The sequence below is a fragment of the Nyctibius grandis genome, chromosome 5, assembly GCF_013368605.1.
Source record: "Nyctibius grandis isolate bNycGra1 chromosome 5, bNycGra1.pri, whole genome shotgun sequence".
NCBI lineage: Eukaryota > Metazoa > Chordata > Aves > Nyctibiiformes > Nyctibiidae > Nyctibius > Nyctibius grandis.
This window is the reverse complement of record NC_090662.1, coordinates 53,679,753-53,691,933: the sequence shown is the minus strand read 5'-3', so window position 1 is coordinate 53,691,933 and position 12,181 is coordinate 53,679,753. Positions and strand designations below refer to the sequence as shown.

At 40.9% G+C, this 12,181-nt stretch overlaps 1 protein-coding gene across 2 annotated transcripts in view; it reads right to left on the bottom strand.

Annotated features, from left to right (window-relative positions):
* The window catches only part of NUDT4 (nudix hydrolase 4), a 32,188-nt gene that overhangs the window by 13,187 nt on the left and 6,820 nt on the right, over window positions 1–12,181 (bottom strand). For both annotated transcript variants that reach the window (XM_068400730.1, XM_068400731.1), the window contains exon 2: window positions 2,505–2,615. In XM_068400730.1, the coding sequence (XP_068256831.1) occupies window positions 2,505–2,615 (111 nt within the window). The remainder of the gene's footprint in view (window positions 1–2,504; window positions 2,616–12,181) is intronic.

The following is a 12,181-nucleotide window of genomic DNA, read 5'->3' as shown; positions in this document are numbered from 1 at the left end:
CATATATATTCTAAGCAGCTACAGAACAGCATAATGTCCAATACACTGAAAAATGATCAAAGCATTTGCTTAAGCCATATGTTTACATGTAGCTGTATGATAGCACTTGAACAAAACACGATCAAAAGGGTATGAGTGACAGAGGCTGACATCTGTCTTCACGATTCAAAACTAGGGCTTCTGAGTACTGCAAGTCTTGACCAGAACCACCACGATGTATAGGAAAGTCTTTTGCTTTGCCCTGACAAAGAAGTGAGGGCAAGAACAAAATTGAGCTATGGAAGGACTGTTTCACATCATAACAGCAGGTACCCCTATTTTTCCGTATTTTTCACTTTCTGATTTGCCCCCCCCCCCTTTTTTTTTTTTTCTTTTTTGCCTGCTGGTGTGAAAGCATGTCCAAAGGGAAAAAAGATAATTCATAAGCAACTAATGGAGAAATTTGTACTAAGTTTATACTATATGATATATCATCCAGTAATAGTCTTAGCTATCCCAGCTTAACCTTCCCCAACACTCATGGCCCATACACTGCACCACTGCAGAAATTTGCAAGCAGAGCTCTAGCAAAGCCAGGACTTGGAAGTATTCCTCAGAATATTCTCAGGGTAGAACCATGTATAGCAGAAAACTACCTTCCAGGCCCCAGGTCACAACTCTCACTGCTATACTACTTTGCTACAAAGTCAGCCTGAGAGCTTTGTGTGTAGCACTGCATTCCCTGCAAGCTGAGAAGCCAGACTGCTCAAGGCAGCTTTCAATAGTCGGTCAAACCCCAACAGGAACTTTGATGACATACCAGTAGCAGACAGGTCCTTTTCAAGATGATCCATTCTTCACCACCAGAGAAAAAACAAGCATGACTACAGTTCAGTCAGCTCTAGTACTGACACAGAGATGAGGTTTTACTATTCCTCATCTTGGATTATGCCTTAGGTCAGATCAGTGATTAAAACTACCAGTGCTCAGAATAATGAGCCAGTGGTCCTCTGCTTTTTAATCCAACCCATCAACTCATGACAGTAGAAGTGCCAGGACTTTCCCCACAGGAGCTACTAGGTGCCTTTCGTTCCCAGAATCCTAGATCTTTGCTCCTTTCAAATGGCATTGGACTGCCTGGTGGCTGTCTCCTTTACTTTTATAAATACACAAGCACTTATCCGAGTGTGCCTTGCACAGCTCAAAATTGGCTCCCCCGCCAAAATCGAACACAGACAGAAAGTCTGGAATCACTTTGTATCAGGGACGCATGACGCTTATGTTTGGACATGGTTGCATGAGGACTGGTAAGAGCATTGAACACCAAACTAGTCTGTTCCCCGTGTAAGAGGAGAGGTGGGTCACTGAATTACAATTCACACAAGATCTCATTTTGACATCGAAGAGCAAGCAGCATTTGGGGCAAGTTGCATCTACATCAAGTTCCCAAGCCTCTACAACCCAGCAAAACCAGTCTTAAGGGTAAGCAAGCTAAACTATGAGGTGGCACAGCTAATAAAAAAAAAATCACTATACATACAAATTAGCAACAATGTTAGTGTGTTTTGTGAATAGCTGTAGTCAAACTGGGATGAGAAAATGGTTTAAGGCTACCAGAAATTCCGTAGTTCACTCACTTGCCAGCATGCATCCACTTTTGCAAAACTTTATACCTTCTATTTAAGAAGTATGGTAAAGAATTAAAAGAGTCCATCTGTGGACACTTATGTTTGCATAATTTCTAGCTAAATCAAGTGACTGTAGTTTTTCTTGAAGTTTTACTTGGCTTACAGTGCTGGCTGTTAGATACTCAAGACATTTCACATTTTTAACAGTTTGCCTCAGAAAAATAAATAGCAAGTTAAAAAAAATAGAATTTTGAATTTGAAATTTAACTATCACACTAGAGTGGGAAACTGCATTAATTCATCAAGACTTAAAACTGTGTTTTGCCTAGGGGTACAGGCAGAGATAGAAAGGCAGACTATACCTACGGTGCTTTCTTTATAGATAAACAGCCTTAAATGTACTTAATGAGGCCTTTTTATTGTTGAATTCTCGACTGCTTAGATACATCAGTTTCTAATCTGTTTAGTTTGGAATCTCCTCAAAGGTCTGTTTATTTCTCTTTCTTATGTAGCTACACATAAATGGTTCATTCACCTTCAGTCTGTTCTAGAAGAGCTGCAAGTAAAACATTTTCTGCACAAACACAGAAATGCTACACTACTATAATATGTCATTTGGCATAAAGTCACAGTTGCACTTCCACTTAGTGTTTATTAAGGCAGACAGAAATTTAGCTATGAAATGAAAGCATGCTGGGAAGCCAGCTAATTAGTTTACCTCACCACACTATACCCCAATTCTAACACACAGAACTGCAGTTCTTTGAATTTCACAACCATGGAAGTCTCAGTTAAATCCTGGATAAAGGAGGTAGAGTTCCCTCTTTCTTCTTGATTCCCATCTGAAGATAGCAGCAGCAGAAAGCAGCTGGATTTTTTTTGTTTTGTTTTTGTTACCTCTTCATACACCTCTCTGACGGCTGCTCCCCCTGGCTCTTCTTCTGGTTCCATTCCTCCACCTGGTACAATCCACTGATCTGGGTATCGGCTACTGCTTACCAACAGCACCTATAAATAACCGCAAATGACTGTTAAATACACCTCACAAGTCAGGAATCTTGGTACTATCTGCTTTTTCAGCAATGCACTTATTCCCGTAACCAGATAGATTACAGATTTAGAAATGAAACGTAACAGGCAACCAGGAGTTGTAAGAAATAAATTTTAAAAAGTGAAATTATTAACATCCAGTCTTTTTAATACAACTAAGTCAAGACAACATCATTGTAATCTTGCACAAATACTTGCATCAGATGCTTAGACACAATGGGGAAAATACACAATACCATATGCACAAGAATGAATATGTACAACAAAATTCTAATAATATTCTCCAATACTGAGTAAGTCTTAGGGTCATATAGATGGGCACAGTGTGAAAACTACAACGTTTTCATCACACAGAAGTTAAACTAATTCTTCTGAAATGGCATCTTGTGGCTAAAAAGCTGAACTTATGAAAATATTTCTAATTTTAGTCTTAAACAAGCTTCTTTTCAGTAATTTAAGTCTTATGCTAGCATGGCACGCTTACAATATTGCATAACTAAATTATAAGGAGAGTACTTCATTGGCCCTTGTCCAACTTGGTTTCTTTAACATTTCTGTAAGAGGAAAAACTGCAACACATTGAATTTTAAATGATTTATAACTTTAATAACAATTTTTTTTTACAAGACACTTTAATTTCACTTAATTTGACTCTGTTCTATTCAATATATTCATTAATGACTTGGATGAGGGAATAGAGTGCACTGTCAGCAAGTTCGCTGATGACACAAAACTGGGAGGAGTGGCTGACACACCGGAAGGCTGCGCAGCCATTCAGAGAGACCTAGACAGGCTGGAGAGTTGGGCAGGGAGAAACTTAATGAAATATAACAAGGGCAAGTGTAGAGTCCTGCATCTGGGCAAGAACAACCCCATGTATGAGTACAAGTTGGGGACAGACCTGTTGGAGAGCAGTGTAGGGGAAAGGGACCTGGGGGTCCTAGTGGACAGCAGGATGACCAGGAGCCAGCAGTGTGCCCTTGTAGCCAAGAAGGCCAATGGCATCCTGGGGTGTATTAGAAGGGGCGTGGTTAGCAGGTCAAGAGAGGTTCTCCTCCCCCTCTACTCTGCCCTGGTGAGGCCGCATCTGGAATATTGTGTCCAGTTCTGGGCCCCTCAGTTCAAGAAGGACAGGGAACTGCTAGAGAGCGTCCAGCGCAGAGCCACGAAGATGATTAAGGGGGTGGAACATCTCCCTTATGAGGGGAGGCTGAGGGAGCTGGGTCTCTTTAGCTTAGAGAAGAGGAGACTGAGGGGTGACCTCATTAATGTTTATAAATATGTAAAGGGCAAGTGTCAAGAGGATGGAGCCAGGCTCTTCTCAGTGACATCCCTTGACAGGACAAGGGGCAATGGGTGCAAGCTGGAACACAGGAGGTTCCACATAAATATGAGGAAAAACTTCTTTACGGTGAGGGTGACCGAACACTGGAACAGGCTGCCCAGAGAGGTTGTGGAGTCTCCTTCTCTGGAGACATTCAAAACCCGCCTGGACGCGTTCCTGTGTGATATGGTCTAGGCAATCCTGCTCCGGCAGGGGGATTGGACTAGATGATCTTTCAAGGTCCCTTCCAATCCCTAACATTCTGTGATTCTGTGGTCATATCATTGATATATACTGATATAAAAAACACTGTCTGTAGCACCCTTCATAATATTCAGAGCTAAAAAGATTTTAGCCGCCTGTCCAAACCAGGATGCCTCATATCTAGAGTAACTTTCAGTAGAAGACAATGAAAATAAGACCTTGATTCACATAGAAATAAACAGTTTAACTTTTATTTGAGACACATCCTGATTAATAAGACATTCTCAGTCATCTGTGTAGTAACGTACTTCATATTCTAGGCAGTACTTACATAAGCCCTACCCTGAAGTCAAAGGACAGCTGTGGGGAGCAAAGGGACGGGATCAGTGCTCGAATCTTTAAAAGCAATTAAAAGACTAGCAACAAGAACCTCAGTCTAAAGGTTAAAGTATTGACTGGTACCAGATGACTGAAGGGACAGTCCGGTCCTCACCAACTACCTCACCTCACTTCAAGAAAAATGTTGAGGTGTTGGAGCGAGTCCAGAGGAGGGCGACCAAGCTGGTGAAGGGTCTGGAGGGTCTGACCTATGAGGAACGGCTGAGGGAGCTGGGGCTCTTTAGCCTGGAGAAGAGGAGGCTCCGAGGTGACCTTATTGCAGTCTACAACTACCTGAAGGGAGGTTGTAGTGAAGTGGGAGTTGGCCTCTTCTCCCGGGCAACTAGCGATAGGACAAGAGGACACAGCCTCAAGCTTCGCCAGGGGAGGTTCAGGTTGGACATTAGGAAAAATTTGTTTTCAGAAAGGGTTATTAGCCATTGGAATGGGCTGCCCAGGGAGGTGGTGGAGTCACCATCTCTGGATGTGTTTAAGAAAAGACTGGACATGGCACTTAGTGCCATGGTCTAGTCGACAGGGTGGTGTCAGGGCAACGGTTGGACTCGATGATCCCCGAGGTCTCTTCCAACCTGGTTGATTCTGTGATTCTGTGAACTACCTTTATGGTCTTTAAACTCATCTCCCGTTGGATTAAGTAGGAAAACGATTACCTGACGAGGGCAACACTGAAATGCTTATCACTTAATGCTACATCCCTTTGGCTCTCATGGAAATACAGTGTAGGTTCACCTACAGAAACTGCGGAGCGTAATTAAGATGACTGCATACCTTTGTGAATGCAACAACACGTGTGCATACTGAGGTGCACCTAGAAGAGCTTTATCTGACAGATATTTTCTTGCTGTAGTGTTTATTTGCAGTCAAGATTTGTCCTACTCTGAAGGATTCTCCACAGTACTAATTTCCCCCGAATATTTCCTATGCTAAATAAGGAACACAGCAGAGACCTCATTTAGTACAGAATCATTCTTAGCATCTGATCTAAATGTTCACATTTTCAGTCAACTCAAATATTTCATTCAGCTCTCTGAAAACCTAGAAAGAGTCAGCAAAGGCAACAAGGTTAGACACAAATGCATCCCAACTTGATTCTTACAACCAACGGTTTTAGTTTCCTAGCATCCTTTGGTATTAACAGAAGATTTTCAGGGTACACAGCTCTACTAACTGTAGCTTTACAAGAAGTTTTTGAAAACGTAGGTGGAACATCTATATTACTTACAAAGAACTGCCTGTCGGCAATGCTTAAAGAGCAGTTGTAAAAATCAAGTTATGAATTCACTTGTGGGATCCCAGACGTAAGCATTACACATTATTTTCTGCTGATCAAACTAGCACTCACTGCAGTCATGTGGAAACTAGCAACAATGCTGTTTATATCACATTGAATCATTCCCAGCTTGGTAGAATGGTTTTAATCAGCATTCATTGTTTAGTTAAAGCTAAACATAAAATTCTTAAATTACTACTAAGGGATAAATCAGGTTGCTGGTTCTGGCAATGTAGCATAAAGCCATGAATTTTTTTATGCCTTTACATATAATTGACTACCACCAACCTGATCAATAGTCTATTAAGCCAGGTTTGTGTATCTGTTAGTTTTAAATTACCCTTTTAAAAAGCAGAAAAAAAATACATCTAGCAAGTAACCAACATTAAAATACATCAACTCTGGTAGATAGGCTTTACAGCTATACATATAACAAATTCCAAAGCGTTACAGCCTAGGAGTTCATTTTGGTGACTATCCAAGTCTCCACTAACCCTGGAACTGAAGCATTTTCTCAAATATCTTTCCCTCTATGCTTTATTCTCCTGTGATCCCACTGACCACACCAAGATGCATCCATGGGACCTTCAGATGCATATTTTTTCCTCCCAATAACATTAACTTTTGAAGCCACTAGGGCATTAGACATCCATCCTAGAGTATGCTAGCAAAAGTGTACTCAATGGCAATGAATTTCTACAAAAGCTGAGAGGTGATAGCCAGCAATCATAAGATTGTGCGGTAAGGCTGAAAATCACTCCAGACAGATTCTTTCAGTTACGGGAGCAAGCAGTCATGCACTCACTTCCACATTTCTGGTTTTGGTGTTTTTAATTCCATGACATGGATGTAGTTTTCAGGTATTTCCATCTGTAAGTGGCCAGCAGACACATCCCACAGTACCTGAATGACTAGGCTGTAAAATATTACTTAAAAATGAAGACACCAAAAAGCTGTGGTTGGTTGACAATGCACTCATGTGCCAAAAGAAGTACAAAACCAGCAGCAGAAAGCCATCAATTCCCCAAATGTAAGATAAGCAAACCAGGAGAAGAGAGATCTACGTTGCCTGGACATTGTCTTTTCTGAGGAGATTCAATGTTCACCCAGATTACAGTAGTCTACTGAAAATCAAGACTGCAGAATCTCACACACCTACATTTTTTCTGGCCTATGCACACCACATTTATATCATAACCTCATTAGGCTAAGAAGAAAACAACAGAAGTACTTCCTATGCAGAGAAATCTGTATTCCATATCTCTGAATGCAAAGAAAGGACTGAGATTTCTTGTGTTGTATTGCTTGCTAGTGATCACTGCCTTTCTCATGTCTCTGAAAAAGCCCTACTGTTGATGACTCTTGTTCAAAAGGTTTCCAAAGTACAGAGTAATGGCATCAAATCTGCTTGCCTAGTTATACTGTTAAGTTTATCTTACTCCAAAGACTAAGGTAAAGCTATTATTTTCCATAATCCTGCCCAGTGAGGAAGTAAAGCTGCAAAATTCGGTTAAGAGGAGAAAACCAGAAATTTTTCCACTAAGTCTTACTAGCCAAGTTTTTACCGTGTTTTCAAGTCCAGGAATAGCAATGACCTTTGAGCGCAGTGAGGAAGAGAAACTGCTAGTCAGCCTACTTGTAATAAGCACCCATCAATATGCTTAACCAAGATACGGTTAACCAAAAACCCAAAGTTAATTACAGAGCATGTGGCATCATGGGACTTGCTCACTATAAATGCTAAGTCTGCAGACAAACAACTGAAAGTTTCTAGAGAAAGATGCCAAAGTTTTGGCCTGTTTACTGTTCTCAAGTCAAAAGAAACTTGTGAAACAGTTAGCAGCCATATATTCCAGAAGACTAAAATTGGCAACAGCTCAGAGTAATACAAATTACAAGAAAAAGCTATTCCTCTTTATATTTTTTTTCATATCAAGCACTCAAAGAGATAGAAAATGACTTAAGGTTATACAAAATATCACTGCTTTCTATCTTCCTTAACTGTAGGGAATTATAGCTTACAAAAATAATTGTATTAAAAGTCAGCTTACATTAAAAAAAAGAGCAAGGTTAAGGTTGTAAACTTGCTAGACAGAACAAACCCTCACACAGCTGGAGTCTTTTGACTTCAGAGCAGAGTCATCCATAACTTGAAGTAATGAAGCAACAGCAGCAGAAGACCCTATAAGCCAACTGCAAGATGGGAGTTTTTCCATAGTGGATGTTTTACTTGCAAGGAAAAGTGTACCGACAGTTGAAAAGGTACCACTCCAGTTACACAGAAACTATTTGTCATTAGATGTCTTTGTAAGCTCACTCCTCCCAGCCTAATCACATCTATTCCTCTTCTCCCCACTGCACACCCCATTTTCTCCCCTCTCATCACCCCCACTAATCCACTAGTTACGTCCAACTAGCTGTTTGAATTACCTGATGGAGATAGATAGCCAAGTTTGCCTTTTTCATAGTAAAACTGTGAGTTAAAAGGAACAACTTTCAAGAGGAAGGGAATCAACCCCTCACCCCTGAAAGACTGCTGAGCACATGTGGCTCAGTTGCCAAGAACACCACATTGCTCAGGTGTACAACTAAACACTGCACAGAGAAGGAAAGGATAAGGCAGGTGCATGAAAGACAAAGGATTTAGCTCCCAAGCTCTATGAAGCTGAATATACGTGAACCATTTCAGAAGCTTTAAACCGTTCAAAGTATAGGAAAAATCGTAAGGGTGGCTGTCACGGTTTAAAGCTGGGCCAGCTATTAACCCGGTGGCAGACGCTCTCTGTTAACCCTCTCCCCCCCCCACCCTAAGGGAAAGGGAAAAGGGAGAGAGACTTACGGGCTGGAAAGTTAAAACAGTTTTAATAAACTATAGTAATGAAAAAGAGTATAATAAGAATAACAGAAATAATCAAATATATACAAATATATACAAAACCAAGATTGAGAGCTTGGAAATCCTCCTCAAGCAGAGTTGCTCCCCCCAGCACAGGCAGAGGGGAAAATGCAGTAGCTCCCCTGCCATCACACCTGCAGGCTTTTAACTGGAGAATTGGCAAAGCTGGTACCAATCAGTGGGAGACAGGAGGGCCCCTCCCTCCTGGGCCCCACCTCCAGGAGGCAGTGGGTTAGTGATAAATAGGAAAGTGAGAATGACGTGTATGGGATGGAATACCTCATTGGTCAATCTTGGGTCACCTGCCCTGTCTGCTCCTCCCTGCAGGTGCGACCCCCCTTCGGCTCTTCACTCATAAGCAGTGAGGAATTTAGCAGTGACCTTGGTTTCTCTAAGACTAATTGGCCTGGTTTGGGCCAAACCAGGACAGTGGCAAGAGGTACCTCTCTCATGTACAAAACAAAGTGTCAAAAAGCTACTAGAGAGAACAGATGAACTGTATGTTCTCACAGGCATCAGAAACATTAAGAGGAAAAAAAAAATCCAACCCTATTCTGAGAAAACAACAGGATGCAGTTGGATGGAAGTTAATATAATGTAACCTAGCACACCCAACATGGAGAACTTCAGCCTACATGGTTGGTCTGCCAAAGTTACAAGCACCTGAGAGTCATAAAGATGGTATAATCCAAATACAGCCAAAAGGGTCAGTCACACACTATGATTTGTTTGAAAACGACCATAAGCAGGTGCTCAGGGAAGAATATGAGCAGGAAATATTTCACTGTTCCCTAACACTTCCAAGTTCCAATTGTTTTCAGTTCAGGAACTCCCTTAAAAGTACTGGGAAACTACTTTGAATGCCACAACACACGACCATTACCAAGGAGCAGGAAAAGCATCTCTTACAAATGCTATCAAACCATTAAAACAGCCAATTGGACCATATTTCCATGATTCACTGCATGAATTTTTAAGCAAAAGCACATGTTTCAAATTAGAGTGCACATTTCAACCTGCTACTGTAGTTACAGATTTCCTTTATCTAACACTTTTTGCTCTTTTAAGAATTCCTGCCTCACTTCAGTAGTTCTGAAACAGTTTCTCAGTTCCCCTATAGGTACCGTGGTATCCTTGTCCTAGAATGCCACTGCGTCTTTTTGGACTCCAGAAAGTTGAAATATGCAACGGAGCTTTACAACTTGCCACAGCAATGCCACACAGGTAGCATTTAGTAAGGAATGTACCTTTGCCTTCCTGAAAGTATTCTCAGTAGAGTGATTGCTTATAGACCTCATTCTTTACTGCAGTCATTTTCAAAATGACTTTTCTTAACCTGGAGATGTAACATGCACAAAGTTATTGCAGAGCAGTAAAAAACCTTAGCATCAGACTTGACAGCATTTTAAAAGCTAATTAAAGTCAAGGCTGCAACATCTTTATTCTCTCCCTTACGCTGGCACAATGAGTTCAGGAAGCTGATCTGGCTGAAAACTAGCTTGTACCTTTAGAGCTTAGTTTGCAGCCTTTGCACAATCAACACCAATCAGTACTCAGCCACACAAGGGTCAGCACTGCACAAACTGGGGCAGAAAGGCATGACTGCAGCTACCCTATGTCAGATCAGCCTAAGCCCATTCAAGGGCCTCTAGCAAAGTACTTTACAGACAATAGACTGAAAAGCAGTCCCCAGCTATGACAGAGATTAAAAAGAAGATTTAATCTCAACGAACAGGAACTGGCAGAGCAGCAGAGAAATGGCATAACAACTAGCAGTACATTAATCCTAACGCTCATTAACTTGAGCGCAGCATCTTGAAAGCAACGCAGAAAACTGGGTTCTGTCTGTACAACGTATTAAATAAAGTCTGAAATATCCTCCCAACTTTTCCTCCCAAAGTAAAGATCACTTTTCAAAGCAGCAGCATGATGCTTGAACATCAATCGGTGCAACTTTACCGGCATTCTGAAGATGAATGATAAGGAAATATATGCACATATTTTCATAATACTTCAAAATCAGATCTGCAAATGATTTTTCCTTTGAGATCGTCTGATTTAAAGGCTGCATGGCAATAGGAAGAAAAACCATCAGCCTTTTTCAGAAATTCACATATTTGGCTAATGTGTTGTTATAGCGATTCAGAATTTGAGTACCTTCCTCTGGCTATTTAAAGTACTTTGTTTTGTTCTTTGGCTAAAGTGTTCGTATCAGGAACAGACAGCACTATACTACTATGGTACGTCAGTCAGAACACATTTCCTCATGTCAACAAGCACCGAAGTCAACTGTAACATTAGATCTCTCCCCAAGCTTTGGCATGCTCCGGAGAATCAGATGTGACAGGTCTCATGGTGCGATGAAGGGTGTGGATCTTGCACCCAGCTGTATGGCAAAAGGAGATTCCTGGCTGCAAAAGACCCTGCAAACAAACAAGAAACCCCCCCCAAATGTCTATACAAGAAGTTTTACTTCTCACGCTGGGTCAGCTCCCCAATCTGCTTTACAGTATGTCCTGCTTCTCTTATGCTTGCCAATATAGACGAAGGGAGAAAACACTTAAGATAGTAGGGGAAGAGCTAAAACTCATATTGCTGCCCGTTTCTTTGTAACATGAAACCACGGCCTAATCTTGAGCAGGAGAACTGGGCTTTACCGGTTACTCAGCAACATAATCTGTTTGACTAAAGGATCAGCTTCCAAGCACTTGTGAGAAACAAGAGCTCCAAGTCTTGAGAACCATTCGGCTGCAGGTAAAGACATGACAAGGTTACTTCTTCACAAATACCAGTGACCTTTTAGCCTTTTTTGTCTTTGAGATACTTAGAAAAAAACCATACATCTCTGAAGACAAAATTTGTTTTAAAATATTTACGTTTGTAGGACTGGTTCCACTAAAGAGCTCAAGCAGTAAGTCAGATTGTAGTGTTTCATGAAATCAGTGGCTGGCCAAAGCCAAACACATCTTTCTTCAAGCTGGAATAACTGGTGAAAGCCACCTCATTAAAATAAGCTTTTTAAGTGTTCTACAAACAAGACTGGAAAAAAAATACACATCAACCCGTGGTCCGTGAACTCGCATATCTACAAAAGATGTTTCAGAAAACATCGCTAAAATCCTAGCTAGAGATATGTATATACCTATATGCATATATATATATATATATATATATCTCTAGCTAGGATTTGCATATATTTCTGAAGACGTCTGCCACTCTGCTATTTCACAGAAACTGGTAACTTGGAAGTTTAGAGCACCACTGACTTAAGTGGGGCAATTCAAACAGAAACTTAGCCACCAGTTTAAAACCTCAAAGTAAACTTTTGGATGGTGCAAGTAAGCTATAAAGGATATTTTCTCAAGTACCTAAACACTTGCAAATATTACTAGATCAAAAAGACAACATCTTCTAAACAGGCCAAAGCACAA